This window comes from Canis lupus, chromosome 8 (genome assembly GCF_048164855.1).
Source record: "Canis lupus baileyi chromosome 8, mCanLup2.hap1, whole genome shotgun sequence".
NCBI classification, from domain to species: Eukaryota; Metazoa; Chordata; class Mammalia; order Carnivora; family Canidae; genus Canis; species Canis lupus.
This window is the reverse complement of record NC_132845.1, coordinates 56,008,871-56,031,552: the sequence shown is the minus strand read 5'-3', so window position 1 is coordinate 56,031,552 and position 22,682 is coordinate 56,008,871. Positions and strand designations below refer to the sequence as shown.

At 46.7% G+C, this 22,682-nt stretch overlaps 1 protein-coding gene and 1 long non-coding RNA gene across 3 annotated transcripts in view; one reads left to right on the top strand and one right to left on the bottom strand.

Annotated features, from left to right (window-relative positions):
* LOC140638595 (uncharacterized) overlaps nt 1-15,345 on the top strand; it is a 34,474-nt gene extending 19,129 nt beyond the window's left edge. The window contains exons 2-4 of the long non-coding RNA XR_012035612.1: nt 9,659-9,796; nt 11,102-11,190; nt 13,729-15,345. This is a non-coding gene — a long non-coding RNA (uncharacterized lncRNA). The remainder of the gene's footprint in view (nt 1-9,658; nt 9,797-11,101; nt 11,191-13,728) is intronic.
* Nucleotides 15,346-16,078: 733 nt separating this feature from the next.
* The window catches only part of CACNG3 (calcium voltage-gated channel auxiliary subunit gamma 3), an 85,337-nt gene continuing 78,733 nt past the window's right edge, over nt 16,079-22,682 (bottom strand). For both annotated transcript variants that reach the window (XM_072836202.1, XM_072836201.1), the window contains one exon: nt 16,079-17,160. In XM_072836202.1, coding sequence (XP_072692303.1) covers nt 16,649-17,160 — 512 coding nt within the window. In that variant the 3' untranslated portion in view covers nt 16,079-16,648. The remainder of the gene's footprint in view (nt 17,161-22,682) is intronic.

Below are 22,682 nucleotides of genomic sequence, written 5' to 3'. Positions count from 1 at the left end.
AAAATCTCCCTAGATGATGTGAACGGGCAGCCAAGGTTGGGAACTACTGGTGGAGCAGGCCCTGGCGCTTGGTAGGCTGGTTCTTCTCTCAGGGGCTTTCTGCTTTCTTATGCAGAGAAAGGTTAAATGGAACAGAGGCTGCCTTCCTTGGGGTAGGTCCCTTCTGCCCTTACTGCTCTTTTTCCTTCTTTGCTCACTGCTTTTGGCTCACAGATCAGCTGACGATAAGATCTGGAATACAGGGGAGCCAGAAATTTCTTAAGCCTCAAGGCCAAATGGCCTCCTTCCATCCAGTTGACCAGATTTTCCTGCACATGCCCAGACTCTCCCTGCTTCTTCCCAGGATTGTGAGGGGGAGTCTGCAGGGTCCGAGAGCAGTTATCTGAGCACAAATCCATTCATCGGGGTTAGAATTCTCAAACTAGATTTCCCTGCTATTCACAGCACAGTGACCACAGTTAACAAGACTGTTTTGTATATTCAAAGGTTGCTAAGGGAGCAGATCTTAAAAGTTCTCATCACACAAACACACAGAAATGGTGACTATGCGAGGTATGGATGTGTTAATTAACCCGGTTGTGGAGATAATTTCACAACGTATGCCGTATATTAAATCATTAGGTTGGGATCCCTGGGTGGCGCAGTGGTTTGGCGCCTGCCTTTGACCCAGGGCGCGATCCTGGAGACCCGGGATCGAATCCCACGTCGGGCTCCCGGTGCATGGAGCCTGCTTCTCTCTCTGCCTGTGTCTCTGCCTCTCTCTCTCTCTCTGTGTCTATCATGAATAAATAAATAAAAATAAAAAATAAAAAAAAATAAATAAATCATTAGGTTGTATGCCTTGAATTTACACAGGGTTAATGTAGATGATAGCTCAATAAAGTTGGGGGGAAAAGGGAAAAAAAAATCCCCAGACTCTTAAATTATCCCCTTCTCTGGGCCCCACCCAAAGCCAAGTGAATCAGACTCTCAGGGAAGAGTCCTGACATAGATTGACATTTTGTATTTTATATAATTTTGCTAATATTATAAACACTTGTGTGGAGTTATATTACACAGATACACAAATCTTCAGTGTACAGCTTAATGAATTTTTACAGAAATATATATCCATGTACCACCATCGTGATAAAGCTATAGAACTTCCTAGCACCAACCCCCCACAGACCCCTCAAGCTCTCGTATGCCTTTCCCAGGGAGTAACTGTGCCCCGCGCCACCCCAGGGAGCCACTATTCTGATTTCTCTCACCTAGATTAGGTTTGCCTGCACTTTGAACTTATATAAATGGCGCCATGCAGTACAAACATTCTTTTATTAATTAATTAATTAATTAATTAATTAATTTATTTTTAAAGATGTATTTATTTATGAGAGACAGAGAGAGAGAGAGAGAGGCAGAGACACAGGCAGAGGGAGAAGCAGGCTCCATGCAGGGACCCTGATGTGGGACTCGATCCTGGGACTTGATCCTGGGACTTGATCCTGGGACTCCAGGACCACGCCCTGGGCCAAACCGCTGAGCCACCAGGGGATCCCCACACATTCTTTTAGATCTAGCTTCTTTCTCTTTAATGTCTGTGAGATTCATCTACCTGGCAGGGGCAGCAGTAATTCATTCAATTAATTGAACATGCCCCAATACATCAATCCATTCTATTTATTGATGTAGGAAAAGAACGTTAGGGTTCTTAGCCCATGGCCAAGAAAGAATTCTTGAGACATCTTTGGTGCAAAATGGTGGTTTTATCAAAGCACCGGAGACAGGACCTGTGGGCAGAAAGAGCTGCCTGGGGGTCATAAGGAGTGGCCCATTATGTACTTAAAATTGGGAAAGAGCTAGGGATAGTAAGTCTCTGAGGAATTTTGGAAATAAGGTTTCCAGGACCTTGAGGGGCTAGCTATTGTTGAGAGAAGGTTGTTTATTACTGTCTAATAAAACCTGAGTCATGAGACCCACCGTGTATGGGTGGGCCATGTGCTTGGGGGATGATTGTCAACACGTTGGGGGGTTTGGAGATAAAGGAAATTTTATTTATTTATTTATTTATTTATTTATTTATTTATTTATTTATTTATTTAATTTTTTAATTGGAGTTCAATTTGCCAACATATAACACCCACTGCTTATCCCATCATGTGCCCCCCTCAGTGCCCATCACCCAGTCACCCCCACCCCCCGCCCACCTCCCTTTCTACCACCCCTTGTTTGCTTCCCAGAGTTAGGAGTCTCTCATGTTCTGTCTCCTAAAGGAAATTTCTAAAGGAACTTTTACATGTTAAAGCAGACTTACAGGGCAGCCCAGGTGGCCCAGCGCTTTAGCACCTGCCTTCAGCACAGGACGTGATCCTGGAGACCCGGGATCGAGTCCCATGTTGAGTTCCCTGCATGGAGACTGCTTCTCCCTCTACCTGTGTCTCTGCCTCTCTCTCTCTCTCTCTCTCTGGTCTCTCATGAATAAATAAATAAAATCTTAAAAATATAATAAATAAAGCAGACTTACAGGATCCTGAGGGTCGGGCTAGGATTGCTGCTTTTGTCCTTAGCAAAGTGTCAACATCGAAGCGGTTGAGTCCCTAGAGGAATGTCACTCTACCTGTCTCAAGGACTTGTCAATGGGCTGTAGGTAGTAAGGAAATGTAATATTTTTTCTTCTGCCTTTGTTTCCCACATCATTTGTGACAGAAATTTGATTGTGTTCCATTTTTGACTATCATAATAAAAGCTCCTGGGTCACTTTGTATGTGTCTTTGGGTAGAACGCATTTTTTGGGTGTTTGTTTTTCTTGGGCATATCATTGCAAGTAGAATTACCAGGACATTGGGCAAGTGTATGCTTAGTGTTTACAGACAGGGCATAGGCATGTCTCTCTTTTTTGAAACTCCTAAGGTGGTTCTAATGTTTAGCCCAGGTTGAAAATAATGTATCTGGAAGGTAAAAGAGGCACTTTCAGTAAATATGGGGCAGCATTGTATTAAAATCCAAGTCAAGAAAGGGGTTGCTGTGTCCTTAGCATAATAAGGCTATATTTATTATTTCTCAAGTGTTAAAAAACTAAATTCAACTGAGTAGATTTGAAGATTTAATTGGCTTTATTAAGTAATTCATGACTCAGGCAGTGTTCCACCCAGCAAGTAGAGTGGAGCTCCAAGGAGTCCTACAAGATGGAAAATTTTTATAGGAAGAAGGGAAGGATGGAAGCTGTTAGCAACAGAAAAGAAGGGTTTTGGGCAAGGTCACCTTCCCTTAGGGGGAAGGGTGGCTCATTAGGTGGATTAGCTCTTTTTACTATGAAGGATGGAGAGCCCTTGTTACAGATAATCTCATTGGTGCTGATCAGAAAAATCCCAGATCGATTGGCTTAAAATTCTGGAGAGAGGATGAATCTGCAATTAGGTCTTGGTTGCAAGTGACTCCACCTTGGGCCCTCCGGCTTTCTCTTTAACTCCCTCAATCCTGTCCTTACTTCCTCCCACTCTTGATGCCTGCCTATGTCCCCAGATGTCCTTTTCTCAAAATCTCCTCTTCCTGTCCAGCAAATAATCAAGCCTCAGCTACCTGAGCTGCCGACTCTGGTGGCTGCTGGCCTCTGCTCTCTGGCTGGTGGGGAGGAATGAGCTCTGATCTCTTTCTTCTGGTTTCTCGACATAGAAAGAAGGTAGGGTCCTGGCCCCATGGATGAGGGGTGCAAGGACAAAGGGGACATATTCTTCCAATGTAGCTATAGCTTGCTTTCTCCTAAACTAGTCAGAATCAGACCATTCACTATTTGCTTCCCTGAGGATTGACTTACTAATCGAAGACCAACACGCACCGCCCCCCCCCACCCCCAAGCCCCGTCCTCTGCTTTGGTAGACCTCAAAGGCTACACAGGGAAAAACCTGCCTAATAGGGGAGCCGTATAAGGCTCAACCCAGTTCTGAGTTATTTTGGAGAAATGTGAGATTTATTACTGTACAGACTCCGGCCCAATGTTGTGAAATATTTAAAATCTAATACAGTCGAAGCTAACATAATTATTGAGGAATATGAAAGTGTTAATGTTTCAGAGAACTGATGCTACCCGGGCCTAATATTAATCAGTAGGAAGCTTACTATTCAAACAGAATTGGAATGAACTGGGCTGCTTTAACCGTCTTTCTTTGTGTTCAGAGAGGACATTATCTTCTCAAGGGTGGAATGGCTGCCATTTGCATAATGTCATTCCTTTTGTTCCTTATGTTGTCCCAACTGATTGCTTCAGAATATTCGACCTCTGCTGCTACTCCTATCTTTCTTGCCAATAATGATTGTCCTCTTCCCTCTTGATGTGTAAAGTGTAGGTAAAATGAGTCGCTTCAAAGCACAAGTCTTCTTGTGGATCCCCCTCTGCTGGGGCGGTGATATTAGCACATTGGCTGTGGGGGGCCAGAGACTCTGGGTTGGGGTAGGGAGAGAGAAGCTGGCTCCCTTGGCTCCCTGATGAATGGAAGGGTCTCATTACCTGGTGGGAGAGGGGGTTTGGAAGAAAACAGTTGGTTTTGAGTTTTAGAAATTCCCCTTCCTGAGACTTGAAGTGGGGATTGCTTGCTTCCTTGTGGTTAATAAAATCTGCTAAGTTTCCACAACTGAGCTGTTTTGCCTTCTTTAAATCGTCCTGAGACCTTAAGGGGCAAGGATACTAGGGCTGAGGGTGGATAGGACTAGCATTGGTAACAACATAATATATTTGCATTTCTCAAGCACTGGCTATGAGCTGGTCATGTGTTAAGTGCCACATGAGCATCGCCTTTAGTCCTCACCTCGCCCAGTGAGGTGGATTCTACTGTTATCTCCATTTTGGAGGATAGGGAAGGAAAAGCTTTCTTCTATCTTCTTATTTTCTGTACCTGGGTCATGTAAATTAAACTGATGATGATAAGTTAACAGACGAAGATGCTTATAATTTAATTTGTTTCATGTACACCAAGAGCTCACAGAAAAGGAATGAAAACTCAAAGTGGTTAGGCCTGAGAGCTTATATACCATTCTCACAAAGGGTGATAAAGTTATGGAGAAGTGACACAACAAAAAGGAAGGAGGTTTGGGCTTCAAAGGGCCGTAAATTGTGAGAAATTAAATACATGGGGGAAACTAATGGAATGTTAGTGTTATTTCAGTAAGATTTATTTATACTGATTCAAGTTGGTGCCACCTCCAGTGTTAAGAATCATTTCCTTTTCCCGGTGTGGGAATAGGGAGTTGGGGGACAGCTTCACAAAGGGAAATTTATGCCCTGCTTTTAGGCAGAAAGGGGGAGGGTAGAGTTGTTTTTTTTTTTTTTTTCTCCCTTAAATCTGCTGTTTCTTGATTGCCTTCAGCTCAAAATAATCCTTCTGTATGCTAAGGGGGTGGGGCATATTTTGAGTTGGTTTATCCTGATCCCTTCTAGCAGCTGAGTAAACTAAAGTATCAGGCGCAATTTGGCCAAGGTCACAGGGCAGGGACTTGAACTGGGTCTGTTTTAATGACTGTAAAGTGAGGTTGGGTGGAGGGAGGCGATTTGGGGGGCAAAGATAAAGGAGGTCAAGTTCAAGGAGCTCAAAATTTCTGCTCCTCCAAGCCATGTTAGCCCTCAGGATGCTCAACACAGAGGAAGAAACTGCTAGACTTCTAAAGAGATGAGCAGCAGCAGGAGACAGAAAGAAATGGGAGGATGAGGACCTGTGAGTCAAGCCAGGAAACTTCTGTCAAGGAGGCTGGAAGTCAGAACAGAAAGGTCAGAAACCAGAGATGAGTCAACGCCAGAAGTGGCGAATTTATGCTTTTTAACAAAGCAGTAGGGAGAGGGGAAGAGGCAGGGAGGGAACAGGATGTTAAGAGTTAAAGCTATGAAGAGATTCATTGCAATGTGAGTGTGGGGCTGGCTGGACGACTCCGAAATCAGGAGGGCAGGCCATTATGAGGTGCAGGTTAGAAGCTCTTGGGCAGGGGTTTATGCTGCCGTCCACAGGTAGAATTTCTTTTTGGAAAAGCCTCAGTTCTGGGGTGCCTGGGTGGCTCAGTTGGTTAAGTGGCAAGCTCTTGACTTTGGCTCAGGTCATGATCTCACAGCCCTGGATGGAGCCCCACATTGGGCTCCAAACTCAGTATGGACCCTGCTTGAGATTCTCTCTCTCACCTTCAGTCCGTCCTCTCCACACAGCCCCCCAACCCTGACCCCGTCAAATAAATAAATAAAGTTTTAAAAAATAAAAGCCTCACTTCTGCTCTTAAGGCCCTTCAACTGATTGTACCAGGCCCACCCAGATTCTGGAGAATAAATCGCTTAAAGTCAGATGATTATAGACATTAATCACATTACAAAATTTCTTCACAGCAACACCTGCATTAAAGTTTGATGGAATAATTGCTTTATTCACATAAAACTCACCATTACAGCACCCAATAAACTCTTGCTGAATTAATAAATAACAGAAGCTAGTGTGTATTGAGCAGTTAATAGATACCAGGCCCTGTTTTAAGACGTTTGTACGTATTAAGTATTTTCCCTTCCCAACACATTTATAAAGTCGTTATTATCATTACTTGTGTCCACCATTAATGCTGCTTAGCGATGCATGTTTCCGCTTCTTCCTCTAGGGATGTGGTAGGTTCTCACTTTGCTGTCCCCCTTCACTTTCAGTAGAACCATGTGACTTGTTTTGTTCAATGGATTATGAGCTGGAATGAAGTGTATCACTTCCAGGCAGCACGTTTAAGCTAGCATATCACCTCTCTTTCTTTTCATCGTATCCCATTGACCAGCAATGTCTAAATGGTGGAGCTGCTACCAGCTTGGGTCTCCTGGAGCGGGTCAGCAGAGCCCTGGCTGACCACAATAGACACGTAGTGTGTGTTTGAAGCTATTGATATCTTGGGGTTTCTTGTTTCCACCGTCTAACCCAACCTATCCTGATGATCTGGTTTTGCAGAAGAGGACATTAAGGTATAGGGTAGTGAAGTAACTCGTCCAAAGTCACACAGCTAGGATTCAAACCCGACCATCTATTAGTCCTTACCGTCTAGAACCCTAGGATGATTCAGATCGCCACATTTTTTCCTAAAATTTGAATCTTTGGCTTTCCCTTTGGAAAGGGAGACTTTAACTTCCCCTTCCCCCACCCCAGACATTTGGCAACGTCTGGAGACATTTTTGGCTGTCATCACTTGGGGGGAGGGGGAGGGGGATTTGTGCAACTGGCATCTGGTGGGTAGAAGCCAGGGATGCTGCTAAACAGCCTTTGCGCAAGACAGTCATCTCCCCTCCCCACCCCCCAAAGAGCTATCCAGCCCCAAATGTCAACAGCACAGCTGGAGCAAAGCCCTGATTTTCCTCCTTGAAATTCCTCTGTTGCTTAAGTTAACCACAGTTGGCTTCTTTTGCTTGCAACCAGAGACTTGGTTGGTTTGTCATGAGTTAGTTAATTAATTAATTGAAAACAGTGGGGTGTCAGTGCTGGGGCTGGTCTTATTTGACATTTGCCTAACTGCTCTGGAGGAGTGAGGGGTGTGAGCCCCACATTCCCTGGTGACACTTAGCTGTGCCAGGTAGTGAAATGCCAAGCCACTGGTGATAAGCTGCAGGAAGATCTCACCAGGCTGTGCGAGTGGGCAGAGGAATTGCCAAGGATGAGCTTCAGTGTGGGCAAGTGTAAGGTGCCGCGTTTGGCAAAAAATAAGCCAAGCTATACTTAGAGGTTGGAAAAGGATGGAACAGGATAGAAGAAGACAGATGCAAATGAAAAAGACTTCAGGAAGTGATTCCCAAGCCTGATTGGCAGATTCACCTAAGCTCTAGACAACAATACCGATGCTCAGGCCCTTGCCATAGGATGTACTTGATCTGAGGGGTGGGCCAGACTACCCAGGCCTGCTTTTTATTTTCTGCAGGAAAACAAGCCCAGTTTCCCCAGATTTTCCGATTTTCAAAAGAAACCAAAGATACTGGCTTTTATGTGCAAGTTCCTACTTTTCCTCTTTTTATGGTAACTTTTAATTTTGAAATAATGTCAGGCTTATATAGAAAAAAATTCCAAGAATGGTATAAAGAGTTCTTATATCCTATAACCAGAGTCACCAGTTTCTACCATTTGCCCCATTTGCTTTATTGTTGTTAAATTCTCAATTTTTAGAGACATCCTACGGATCAAGCTACACAAGAATACGAATGGACTTTAGTCCTTAAACTATCAGTTGGGGACTTCTGGTCAGGCTCACTTCACACCAATCCAATAAGGATCTCTGCAGTGGGGTCTAGATATTTGTATTTTTAAAAAATTCCTCCAGGTGATGCTAATGTGCAATTCGAACTGAGAACCCTGGTCCTGGTCCCTCCTGGTGATTCCATCCCCCTTATTGGCGATGGATTTAGGCATACACAGATAGGTGACCCCATTTGTGTGACCCCATCCTGGCTGGAGAGCTGGGAAAGTCTAAGGGAATGCTTCTAAGGAAGATTTCTTCACTCCTAATGACACACAGAAAAGAGGCAGTTCTCCTGCTGGATGTTGTATTTGGATACATTATATACTGGACTAAGGATGGGAACAGAAAGTTGAAAAGATTTTGGGTCCTTGAATTAATCTTTGAGCTGCTGAATTAGCTAATCTTGGGATCACTTTATCTGGGATATATTTTTTAAGATTTTATTTACTTATTCATGAGAGACACACACAGAGAGGCAGAGACATAGGCAGAGGGAGAGCAGGCTCTCTTCAGGGAGCCCAGTGTGGGACTCGATCCCAGAATCTTGGGATCACGACTGAGCCGAAGGCAGACACTCAACCACCAAGCTGCCCAGGCATCCCTGGGAATTTCTTTTTACAAAGGATACAAGTTTCCTAAGTTGTATGGTAGAGATGACTAGTCACCTGCTAAAGATTCAGGCATATCTTATCTTATATAGAGTTCTTACCTGGAAGTGTAGAGGCCACGGTAGGTAGGCCACTTTGGAATGGAGACTATTTTGAATTAAAAATAATCAGAATCCAGAAGATTCAAGAAAAGCTCTTTACCTCCCCACAATTGCCTAGAAAGAATTTAGATGGAGAAACTGCTCCAGGAAGAGAGTTAACATCATGCATGGGCACATTATGATGGAAAGTAGGTATGGTGGACAGGGAGGGACCCAGCATGATCTGTTCAGTCAAAGTCCTTTATGTCCCACTGTTTCTGAGTGATCCAGAAACAGTTGTTTACCACACCCATGCTCTTTTTTATGCCCCTGTGAATCACATTTTCACCCCCTTTAAAGTCCCAGACCTCTACCTCCTTTTCCTCACTTCAGAATAATATGTGTACCTTATTTTGCCCGACTGTCTTTGGATTTTCTATGTCTGTGTGGACTCCCTGTACGTATTCTACTAAATTTGATTTTCTCCTATTAATCTGTCTCATGTCCACTTAACTCCTTAGTCTGGCTAGAAGGACCTCGAAGGGGACCAGACATTCTTGCATCCTGACAGAAGACACTCTCCAACCATGGGTGACATTTTCAGCATCCCCTTCCCTGAAGTCCAGATTAAGCCATGTGACTTGTTCTCATTAATGGAATGTGACATGACGTGGGTTACTTCTTGGTTAGGGCAATTGAGTTTAGGTGCACTATCCTTCACCTCCTCACCCCACACCCAAAGTCCCCCTCACTCCCTCTACCCAGGTGGATAACATTAGGACGACCCTGGAACCACAAGATGGCATAACTACAAGACAGAAGCAATTTGGTTTCCTGAGTTATGGCCTGGAGCAGAGCCATCCAGGAGAGCTGCTCAGCAAGCATACCAACATTGGAATTTGTGTGAGCAAGAAATTAAGATTTGTTGGGTTAATCCTCTGATAACAATCATCTGGGTTGTTTTCTATGATAGATAACCTTGACTATCTAAAGAATACAAGCTATTTAAGGGACACCTGGGTGGCTCAGTGGTTGAGCGTGTGCCTTTGGCTCAGGTTGTGATCCTGGGTCCTGGGATCGAGTCCTGCATCAGGTACCCCACAGGGAGTCTGCTTCTCTCTCTACCTATGTCTCTGCCTCTCTCTCTCTCTGTGTCTCTCATGAATAAATAAATAATTTTTTTAAGAATACAAGCTATTTGAGTTAGAATTGGGTGTTACTTGCAGCCCAAAGATGATGATGATGATGATGATGATGATGATTATCATTTAAGTAAGCTCTACACCCAACGTGGAACTTAACCTCATGACCCCAAGATCAAGAGTTGCATGTTCCACCAACTAGCCAGCCAGGCACCCTTCAGTGATTCTTTTTTTTTTTTTTTTTTAAGATTTTATTTATTTACTCATGAGAGACACACACACACAAAGACAGAAGCAGAGACACAGGCAGAGGGAGAAGCAGGCTCCATGCAGGGAGCCCGATGTGGGACTCGATCCCATGTCTCCAGGATCACGCCCTGGGCCGAAGGCAGGCGCTAAACTGCTGAGCCACCCAGGGATCCCCCGCCCTCAGTGATTCTTATTTAAAACATCAGAGAAGGACCCATAAAGTCCAGAACATACATCTCAAAACTGGCTTTTGTTTGTCTAGTTTTGCTTTTATTTACAAAGAGGCAATTAGCATTCGACAAATTTAATCTACCACCCAGGAGTTCCTTGCTTTCAGCTCTGGTGACTTGGCCTTTATGGTGGCTTGGATTCTGGACTGATGATTTGTGAGCCCTCAGACACCATCACCTGGTTTCTGGTCCCTGGTTCTTTTTCTGTCTTGGCTCTTTCCTAACTGAACTGGCTCGGAGGTGCTGATTTCCCTTGTATAAACATCCTGACTAAATGCCATTCTGCTCCAGCTGTCCTGCTGTCCCTAAGAAGGACTCTCAGCTGTCCCCATATGGCTGGGCATTCCTCAGTTCTGGAAGCTTCCAGAGGCACAGGGTCTAGTCAGTGCTCATTTGGTATCTAGGAACAGAGACACACTCGGGCTTGCTCAAGGAAGTTGCTGAAGGGGTATAGAAAAACTCTCCCCCAAAAAAGGGGGCAAGATGCTCCCAGAAATCAAGGAAGCCACTCTTTCCTCATGATATGATGGCTTTCCTTTAAGCAGTTCTTAATGCATTCACATTCTCTACTTGCTTCCTTCACATAGTGGAACATCCACTAGATGAATAGCTCCACGCTTGGCACAGAGGACAACAGTGGAGAACAAGAGTCAGCTATGCTCCTCTCATGGAACTAGTAAGTAAACAAATACACACAAAAGTTTTTAGACTTTTGAAATATCAAGGGAATAAGTATGGACTCTACCAAAAAAAAATGTAGATCTTCGGTCAGGAATTAGTGATGGAAGCCCTCACTAAAGAGGTGACTTACCAGCTTACATCTGAAAGATGAGTAAGGGCCAGCCGTATAAAGAGAAGAGATTTCAAGCAATGAGAACAGCAGTTGCAAAGGCCCTGAGGCAGAAATATAATTGGCTGGATCAGGGAACTGAAAAGAGAGGACACTTGACTGGAGGGTAGGCAGCAAGGTGAAAAATGATGGAATAAAGTTGGGCAGATTAATAAGGTCTTGATATTGCAAGACCTTGGAGACCATGGCAAAAATTTGGATTTTATTTACATACAGTGGGAAGCCTTTGCAGGTTTTTTTTTTTTTTTTTCCTCAAGTTTGGCCCATTGTTGCTGCTCCAGCCCCAAGTCTTCCTTATACCTTTTCTGTTCTGCTCCCTCTAGCCAACTAGCAACTGCTTTCTGTGTCTCTTACAATTCCCAGCAGAGATTATCCAGTTGGCTCAGTTTACCTTTTAAAGTCAAGTCACAAATCCTAACCACTGGCCACCCTATAAATAGATTGGCTAGTTGCAGATAGGGTATAATCTGTGATTTAGCCAGGTGTGCTCCGGGGCAAGTTCATGTCCAATTCATGGTCAAGTCTGTAAGACTGGACAATGCAGCAATGATACAAGCTCTTAGAGAAGCATTCTTTTTTCCCCTTTTGTTTTTTAAAAAAGATTTATTTAGTTTAGAGAGAGAGCAAGCACAAGTGGGGGGGCAGAGGGAGAGGGAGGATCTCAAGCAGGCTCCCCACTGAGCTCAAAGACTGACTTGGGCCTCCATCCCAGGACCCTGAGATCATGACCTGAGCCAAAATCAAGAGCTAGACACTCAACGGATTGCGTCACCCAGGTGCCCCTCTTGGAGAAGTATTTCTAAAGATAAGAGTCAAGAAACTAGTACTTCACTGGATGCCTAACTTATTAAACGTCTAAAAATACACATCAGATTGTATGTATTGTGCTTAGGGTCCAAATTCAACATCCCTAACATGCCTGTGATGCTACATCCTTTGGTTCTAGCTTTCCCTTAAGACTCATCTGATGCTACTTTCTCTTTCACTCTGAGCTCCAGCTTTGCTGGTTTTTGTGGGATAGGGGTTGGGGTGGGGGTGGAGTGTCTCCCCAGTCCCAGGGCCTTTGCACCTGCTGCTCTTTTCCCTTGTACACGTCCCTCTTTTTGCTTGGCTAACTCTAACTCTTCCTTTAGGCAGACCTCCTCCTTGAGCCTCCATCAAAATTAGAGCCCCCTGTTTATATTTCCTGGCAAACGGAGCTGCACCTGGGACAGAACATGAGGATCTTAGTAACGGAGCAAGAGATTTGAGAAGTGTGACCAGCATAACTTAGGGAGTGGCTTTTTCGAGTGTTTTTTTTTTTTTTTTAAAGATTTTATTTATTTCTTCATGAGAGACACACACAGAGAGAGGCAGAGACACAGGCAGAGGGAGAGGCAGGCTCCATGCAGGGATCCCGATGCGGGACTGGATCCTGGACTCCAGGATCATGCCCTGAGCCGAAGGCAGACGCTCAACCGCTGAGCCACCCAGGCATCCCTTTTTCGTATGCTTCGGAGCCAGGCAGACATGGGGTTGCATACCTGCTTTGCTGTGTCTTGGCAAGTTTCAACATCTAGCCAGTGGGTCGAACAATAGTACCTACCTCAAAAGTGAGGATTAAATAAAACAAAATAAGTGAAGTTCACGGCATGCAGAGTAGGGGCCCAGTGACCATGAATACTCTTCACAGGGATTTGAATGACAAGGGTTGGCCGGATCCTGGCTGCAAACTGCGAGTGGTAATATTAATATTTATTTGATGCCAGCCAGCTAGGTCCAGCTGAGCAGGCTTCAAGCAAAAACCCTCTGAGGCCCCAGAGGCCGCATGTGCCAAGGCTTGCAGGGAGCAGACCTAGATGGTGCGGGCCGCGGGAGGGGCAGGCAGGGGGTCCCTCCTGAGGGGATCAGTGCCTACTTCACTCCTCCTGCTCTCTGGTCTTTGATACTTTGTCCAGAGCAGGCATCTACTAATGAAGCCCCTGGGATTTTTCTCTCCATCCCCATCTGCTTCCTGAGATGCCCTGTTTTTTGACAAAGTCTTGGTTCAGATTTGCACGAACCAGGGTGGCAGGGTGGGGGTGGGAGTTACACTTTGTTCCACCCCGCAGGATTCATCACCTGCTTGCTCATGTCTCAGCTCTTTCCCTCTCCAAGGGTGCCTGGAGCCCCGATTCCCAAAGCGAGGGATGAGACGTTAGTAGGGAAAGCTACTCACTTCCCGTGCTCCTTGGATCCTTCGGATGAAGCCGGGGGAAGCGTCTCCTCTGGTGCGTGTTTTTAACGTCTCCCTGACACGTTGGTTGCATCCTCTTTACAAAAATCAGGCAGCAGCGGCGAAAAGACGGCATGATTGTTTTGTTTTTATTGTATTTATTTTCCCAGGTGCCACTCGCTTGTGGCAAGCGATTCCAGTTTTCCTTTTAAAGTGGTGACATCAAGTTCACTATCTAATACGCTTATTGAAGTAAGAAGCAACAGTCAATTGAAAGAAAAACGTCAGACAGATAATTGCCGATGTGGCACGTGCCTATGACAAACTTCGCAGGGGTCGTGGTGCTGTGGTGACAGGTCTGGAAAATGCTGGAAGATGAGGGAGTCACTCAAATCAGGGAGCTGAGGCTGGGTATGTCAGTGCCAGTCCTCCTCATTAGCACCTAAGACATGTTCTCTTTTGAGCTTGTGTCATCGCTTGCCAAAATGGGGAGAGGAATTCCTACCACATACAGGCTTGTTTTAAGGATTCGAGGAGGTAACTTGATGTACGTGAGTGTGATTTGCACGCAATGACTCTTAAGTATTAAATGAAATGAATGGGTGTGCGTCTGCGCTCTGCAGGCAAAGTGACTGCGTGGGGTGAGCAAGTGTCTCACTCCCTGGGGGCTCCCAGTCTCTGGTGGGGATGAAGTCTGGGCGAGTCATGTAACCCCTCTTGCCTCAGTCTTTTCCTTGGAAACTAGGGGATTATCCCGAGAGGATGTGTACAGTTCTAGAACACAGCCTGGCACCTGGCAATGCTAGGTAAGTGTGAGCTCTCAGCATCCTACCGTGCCCTCTGCGGTAACTGGAGCCCTAGGTGGGGGTGCTCTCTGGAAGTGTGAATCGGGAGGCACGGGCCAAACAAACAAGCCGTGCTTTTTGGTATGGAATAGTCAAAATATTCAAATGTCCTTCCACTCCCCACCCCACTTCCCCTGCACCTTTGAAGCCCACTATTTCTACCCCCTCAACAGTTCCCATTTGGCTTCTGTCTTCCCGCAGTAATGCTTGCTGTGGACTGGGCTGTGCCTCCCAAGCCCACCCCAACCCAAAGTCATATGCTGAATCCTTACCCCTTGTTGTGATAGTTTTACAGATGGGGTGTTTGGGAGGTCACTGGGAGTAGATGAAGCCAAGAGGGTGGGGCCTCTGCGCTGGGATTGGTGGCTTCCCAAAGGAAGGACAGATAGTGAGAGAGACAGAAACAGAGACAGGGAGACAGAGACAGATAGAGAGCGGGAGCACTGCCCTCCTCTGGTCGTAGGAAGACAGTGAGAAGGTGGCCGCCTGCAAGCCAGGAGAAAGCCCTCCCTGCAAGGGCCTTGAACTGTGGAAAGTTGAGCCAGGCAAAAGGACCCACCATGACCACCAGGCTAAATGCAAACAGGCTCATGAAGCCATAGGCCCTAACCGACCGATGGGCTACTTACAGCCAACCTAAGATTACCAAAGACGGGGGATCCCACCTGCCCCATACCCCTTCCCTCTGCCTCGTAAGTGTGGCTCCTCGCCACGGCCTCACGGCAGTCAGGCTCTCCTCTGCTGTCCTGCCCGCTGCTCCCTTGCAGTGTATTCAATAAACTCTTGCCTCTTGTTCTGCCTCGGGTGAAGTCTTCCCTGGCTTGCGCCACCAGCCCCTACTCATCAGGACATCCGCACCCTCACGGAGAACCAAATGGGCTGGCACCCTCCCTGCTCTTGGACTTCCTAGGCTCCAGAATGGTGAGAAATAAATGTCTCTGGTTTCAGCCACCCTGTCTATGGTGTTTTGTTATAGCAGCCCAAGCTAAGATCATGCTCACTCTGCTTAGAACACCTCCCAAAAATAAAACTATATATATTGATTATTTACAACATGCTGCTCATTTTACATGTGGCAGTTTATTTGAGCCTCACAACTCCATTTTACATTGGAGTTCCATTTTACATTGGTTCCATTTTACAGATGAGGGGATCGAGGCTTGAAGATTAGATGGACTTGCCCCAGGTCCTAGAGCTACTGGGTGCCAGAGCCAGATTTTTGTTTTTAAGATTTTATTTATTTGAAAGACAGAGTGAGAGAGAGAGAGAGAGAGAGCGAGCACACATGAGCAGGGGCAGAGGCAGAGGGAGAAGCAGACTCCCTACTGAGCGGGGAGCCCGATGTGGGGCTCGATCCCAGGACTCTGGGATCATGCCCTGACTGAAGGCAGACGCTTAACCAACTGAACCACCCAGGTGCCCCCAGAGCCAAATTTTTTAACACATGCTTGCCCCCAGCTAGACCCCAGAGATTCAGGTGAGGGACACACCGACTCTGACATTGGTGGGGGCACTTTGCTGGTTTCAAGGGGTGATGGGGTGTCGGGGAAAGCCTCCTGGTGGTTAGAGTGTGATGAGCAAAACTCAGCTTCCAACACACAGGTGAGCTAGTTCTGTAGCAGGCAGCGAGTCTGTGCAGGAAGAAGCCGGAAGAAACAAAACACCCCCAGCTTGGTTGGTTACAACAAGGCAAAACCTTTAATAACATGAGTGCTTATTACATTAGCTGCTTCGGGGCTCTGACATCTTTGATTTCTGGTCATGTTTTTCTAACACGTAAAGGTGAATGCCTCCCTCAGGGCCACCTGGGCGGTTGGTGTCCCGAGGATTTGTGTGAGTGGGCAATGGGGACAATTGCACGCGCCTGGGGAATCGGGGATCCCCCCCAGCCACCACCCGTGACTTTGAGTAAAGTCCTCTTCCAAGGAGGGAAGAATGTGCAGGTCCTTCCAGTAAAGAAGGAAGAGAGGAGAACATCTGGCACAGATACACAGAGAGAGAAATGACATCGTGGGGTTGGCTTGAAAAGTCGGGGAGGAACCAGGGGCGGAGAGGTATGGAGGGGTGGGGGGGTTAGGACCCGAGGGCCAGGGGCCGAGTGTGGGAGAGGGCTGAGTCCATTTGGTTTCATTCTTTGTAAAAAGTAATACCATCACGAAGACCATGCCATGCAACCTCAAAACCGCCTCTGTACGCTGCCCCCCGACGCTGTGCTGGGGTGGAGGCCAGAGGGCAGAGGTCAAGTTCAGACGGGCGTGGTGCGCCTGTTGGCTGGATTATTATGCAGCGACTCTTTGAACTCTTTGGGCGTGGAATTGTGGAACTGTAGAAAAGCGTGGTCCCGGTCGGAATTGAGGAGGGTCCCCATGGTGATCTTTGAGGGGTCCCGGGAGAGGGTGAACATGGAGATGTCAGTGGAAGGGATGGTGTGGAAGCCTTTGCTGATGGGGGACAGGTCTCGGGATCTGGGCTCCGTGGAGCGGGAACTTGACCGCCTCCGGAATCTATACCTGTAGGGTGGAAGGCGAGCAAAGGTAGATTTCTTCAGGAGCTCCGAGTGGGATTTGGCACGTAACTGCTGATGTTTTTCTATATAGATGTGCACGGCAACGACTCCCACAATTTCTGCGATGATGAAAGAGAAGGCCCCGAAATAAAAGGACCAGCCATAGGAGTAGCTTTTTTTGGAGTCACGCTGCCCAGGGTCTCCAGCATTGGCTGATATATAAACTATGATGCCGATGATGTTGCTTAACCCTAGGAGAAGGGAAGAGAAAAAGACATCTTTTATACACCTCCGAGGGAACTGTCTCTTTGAGCCTTGAAAGATTTGTAGAAGATCAGGAACAGGAAGACAGGAGAATGGATTTATCACCAGGAAACCCAACCCATTTGGGTTTTCTCGGCCATTTCTTGCATGGTCTCACCCATTTCTTGAGTGGTCTGTTCCTTGGGAAATGAGGAATTCTTCTGCTCACTCCCAGGTGGCCTGGTTCAGCTACAGAATATACCCTATTCCTACAGCAGGTGTGGGGGAGCTCAGGATGCATGTGTTTTCTCTTACAAGCCATTCATTCCATCAAAACCTAATCGTTGGGGGCACCTGGGTGGCTCAGTCGGTTGAGTGTCTGCCTTCGGTTTGGGTCACGATCCCAGGGTCCTGGGATGGAGTCTCGTGCTCTGGTCCCTGCTCAGCACGGAGTCCACTTCTCCCTCTTCTCCTTCCCCCTACTCATGCTCTCAGTCTTTCTCTCTCTCTCTCTCTCTCTCAAATAAATAAATAAAATCTTAAAAAAAAAAACCAAACACCCTACTCTTTGGCAATTAATCACGAGGATAGTAAAATGAAAGGAGATACAGGTCCTTGCCCTTGAGTTGCTCGCCGTTAGTAGGAGAGACTGACACATAAATGTAATTAGAGCAAAATACAGTAAGGGCTCTATCAGAGACACATATAAAATGTCTCGGGAGCAAAGGGAGATGGAATAGGTAAGCCACTGGGGTTTGAAGACAAGGTGACATTGGCTAGGGTTGCGCTGGGAGATGCAAAACTATAGGGTGCGAGAAGAGATGGAGAATGGCCTGCTAGGGTTTTCGCACGGCTGATGAGGAGGTTGGTGGCATCTTGAGCTAAAGTAAGAGGCAGCAGAGAGAACAGGTTTAGAGAAGGGGAAAGATGTGAATAATGGAGCTGGACGTGCTTATGGCGAGTCTAAATGCAGCTGTCTGGTGGACATAGGTGGGTCTGCCCTGCTGTCTGGGGAACTAATGAACCCGAGGGGGAAAGAACAGTAGCTTCCTAAAGCTTTTTATCTGCAGAGGATAAGATAAGGCTTTAGATTAACCGCCGTTTGGGAATTGGGGAGCATGCAGCTGCAGTCCCAAGTGGGCAGGGCCCCCAGATCTAGCGTCCCTCAAGTGCCAGTGGAGAGGCATGGAAGGAGACACTCGGAGGTGAATTGATTCTCTAGGGAGTGGTAAGAAAGCAATAGAACCTGAGAGCCCAGGGGCTGTGATTATCCCTAACCACCTTTCTCACATTATGCTTTTTTAAAGATTTCATTTATTTATTTATTGAGAAAGAGTGAGTGGAGGGGGGAGAGGAGTGAAGAGAGAGAGGGAGAGAGAGAATCTGGAGCAGGAGTCTTGCTGAGCCCAGTGCCGGACACGGGGCTCGATCTCATGACCCTGAGATCATGACCTGAACCAAAGGCAAGAGTAGGATGCTTCACCAACTGCGCCCCCCAGGCACCCCATCTTTCTCACATAACTATTCCAAAGGTGGAACGTCTCTTTTTGTCTCTTCTTCAAGGGCCTCATCTAGGCCTTGATACCAACAATGACTCAGGGAGGTTGGTATATCAGCTGGCACCTCCTTGTCTCCAAATTTAGGTGATGCTAAATGGAGGCTGGCCCTCATTACAGTTCCTAGCACCAGCTGGTAAATAACCATATCCAGTGGCTGCCTGTGTTCCTCCTTCAGTCTTACTGCCCCATACTCTGCCCGGGGGTCCCCAAGATCTCTCCACAGTCCAGCAACTAAAGGGTTAAAGCCAGGCATTGCTGGGGACGCAGGACTCTGCTCCAGTGCTATTCTGACTGGCTGGTTGCACAGGCATTAAGGGGAGTTAGTATTTGAATATGATCTCTGGCCACTCTCCATCTAGGGCTTGCTTCCAGAAGGCAGGGTGGGGGCCTGCTTCTGCCTGTCTCCCCTTGGCTTATCCTGCGCAGGCGCCCAGCAGGTGGGCAGTGAGTTCTAGTCACTGAGCTATTTCTAAATATGGGGGCTAACACAGACAGCCCTGTGTCAGGCTGCAGGACCACAGGATAAAACACTGCTCCTCTTTCTGGAGTGTCAATTCGGCTGGAAGATTAGTAGGGAAGACACATTCTTTTATATTAAAATGAACACGGATATAATAAGGAGGAGAGAGCAGAATTCACATGAATTTTTAAGTGTAAATGGGAGACAGACTTCAAAGACATTTCAGCTCACTGAAGGCGGCTTCTAGCGATGCCCCTCAACTCCCCAGGGCCACGTTTTCTTTCTCCTCTGCCAGCAGCGAAATTTTGGTGGCAAAGTTTGGGAAGCCCCTAAAGTAAGTCTTTTTTTTTTTTTTTTTTAAGATTTTATTTATTTATTCACAAGAAACAGAGAGACACAAAGACACGGGCAGAGAGAGGAGCAGGCTCCATGCAGGGAGCCTGACGTGGGACTTGATCCTGGGACTTGATCCTGGGTCTCCAGGATCACGCCCCAGGCCAAAGGGGCGCTAAACCGCTGAGCCACCAGGGCTGCCCCCCTAAAGGATGTCTTGATGAGGTGAGAGGAGGGGGAACAATTCAAAGAGAGACTTAGATGTCAGACCACGTTAGAGGTGGCAGGGAGCCAAGTGAATTGCCATTTATTTATAGGGCGCTTACCACGTGCCAGGCACTGTGCAAAGTCTTAATGGGCACCATCTCAATTATTGCAACAGACCTGCCGTAAAAAAAGTTAACCCTCTTTCAAAGTTTATTTATTTTTTAGTGATCTCTACACCCAACATAGGGCTTGCACTCACAACCCTGAGATCGAGATTCGCATGCCCTTCCTGAGCCAGCCAAGTGCCCCCAACCCTCTTTTCTAGGTGGGGAAACTGACCACAGAGAAGATACATCACTTCCCACACTGACAGTGCTAGGAAATGGTAGAGGTGGGATTTGAACCCAGGACTGTCTCTTGGCCATGGTGGATTTAGATTTCAGTAATAGATTTTAGGAAGAATGAGATGTAGGTGGGCAATCACTTCCTCCCAGATGCCAGACTGCCAGCTCCATGAGCACAGATCTAGGCTGGTCTCGTTCATTGCTATGGCCCCATGTCCTAGCCCAGACCCTGACCATAGCAAGAGTGCAGTGCAGATTTACTGAATGAGTAAGTGAACTGAGTTGGCGTGAGAATTAAATAGTGCAGTGTATCTACCAGCTGCTATGATGAAGTGAGCAGTTACTGTGTGCCAGGTGCTGTCCTAGGACTTCTACATGTACCAACTCATGTCAGCCTCTTAACAGCTTCAAGGGGCTGGGCCATAATTACCCCTACTTTTCAGATAAGGAAACTAAGTCACAGAGAGGTTAAGAGACTTGCTCAAGGCTACCCAGCTGGGGAGTAGTAGAGCCAAGATTTGTACCTTGCGGCCTGGCTTCAGAGCTCATGCTTTTCACCATTATGCACGGTGCTTGCCCTGTACTAGGTGCTCAATAATGGTTCTTGACTGTTTGGCCCAAACCACAGATCCTTAGAACAGCTAGAATTAAAAGAGCCTTAGAGACTGTGGGATCTTCTGAAACTTTTATAGGTGGAAAAACCGAAGCTTTTTGAGGTTCCTTGGGGAGATGGGGGGGTGTCTAGGAACAGACCCCAAGCTTCTGGTGTCCCCTGAGGGCTTTCATGGCTGCCCCTCATGTTTTGCAGTTCTCATGTGTCTGATCCACCTACCATCTCTCAGAGCACCCCTTGTGAGAAAAAAATTGCTGGTGACATGCTCCTTCCTGACAATCCCCTTGGGGGACAAAATAATGATCTCCTGTATGGGAAACCCGAATGTCAGCACAATGCATATCCTCCAGGTCAGTCAGAGCCCAGGGGGTGTGGATGGGCCACCAGCGACTAAAAAGTGCCTCAAAGCCACACAAATCCGAGTTGGCCAGTTGTTACCATCAGTCTGCACAGAGCGTGGTCAGGGCCCACGGCCACCTTTGGGCTGACCACATCCCCATGGCAAGATGGCAGCTTTCTCCCTGGTCTGTTGCTGGAATTGCCCAGAGACTCAGAGCTGGTTTCAGTCCAGCTTCTTTATTTCCCAGAAGGGGAAACAGTGGGGAAGGAATGGGGCAAGATCTTAGAGGGGCAGGGTCTGGGCCTCAGACTTTGGAACTATATTGTTTTGCTTTTCCAATACTAGAAAATAATATTGGGATGCCCCAGCTGGCTCAGTCTGAAGAGCCCTCGACTTTTGATCTTGGAGTTGTGAGTTTGAGCCCCACATTGGGTATAGAGATTAAAACAAACAAATAAACAAACTAACTAAAAAAAAAGAAAATAATACTGTGCTTCTTATGCTCAGACTCCTTCCAACAACAGCATGAAGTGGATACTATTATTAGTTCCCATTGTACAGTTGAGGAAACCAGAGTATAGGGAGTCAGAAAGGTTTTCAAGGTTCGACAGGTGAGTCAGAATTCACATCCAAAGGGTAAGCCCCTCTTACCCACCATTTTATTTTCTTTCCCACTGCTCTCATCCCAATAAATAGTCGGCTAAGTTAGTCTCACTGGGCCAAGTTTGAAGGCCACCACCACAGTCGAGCCTCTTCACCCAACCCTGCCTGTTCTTTGCTTCTCTAAAGCATTCATCCAGATGACACTGATTGAGGGGTGAGGGTGGAAAGGGATGGTAAAGAGATGGAAGGAGGGATGGAAATCTAGGGGGAAGAGAGGAACATGAGGCAGGAGGAGGAGGAGGGTCGGAGATGGAGGAGAGAAAAGGTAGAGCCTGGGACCCCTTTGTGCACTAAGACTGTCTCTCATCCCTCTTGCCACCTTCTGGTCAGGCCAGCTATTGATTATGGGGTCTTCCTGGAGAGCATCTGGGGCTGCTGGCTTTTTACCCTGTTCCCAGAGACGTCTCGAACAATATGAGGATTTGAGCCCTTGGAAAGCTGTGCCAAGTCTCAAAGGGCCAGAGACATATGGAAATGTGCTCAAAAGAACAGAAAGCTGACCCCCGTTAAAATATACTGAACAGTCTCTCGTAGGCTGCACATGCCCCCTGCCCCTTATATGCAAGCATAGACAGTTGACCCTTGAACGACAGGGGAGTTATGGGTATTGACCCTCACGCCCAGTCAAAAATCTGTGTTTAACTTTTGGTTTTCCAAAAACTTAACTACTAATTGCCTACTGTTGACTGGGAGCCTTACCAGACACAAACAGTCAATTAACACATGCTTTGTATGTCGTATGTCTTCTATACTATATTCTCACAATAAAGTAAGCTAGAGCAAAGAAAATGTGCTAAGAAAATCAGAAGGAAGGGAAAATACATTTACATGACCATGTGTATTTGTTGAAAAAAATCCATGTATAAGTGGACCCTCACGGTTCAAACCCGTGTTGTTCCAGGGTCAACTGTATTCACACTCTTACTAACCAGCCTCTCTGTGTCTCTGAGCTGACTCTGCCACTCTATCTCCTCTTGCCTTTCCATCATGCCACCCTAGCATGTCAGCATC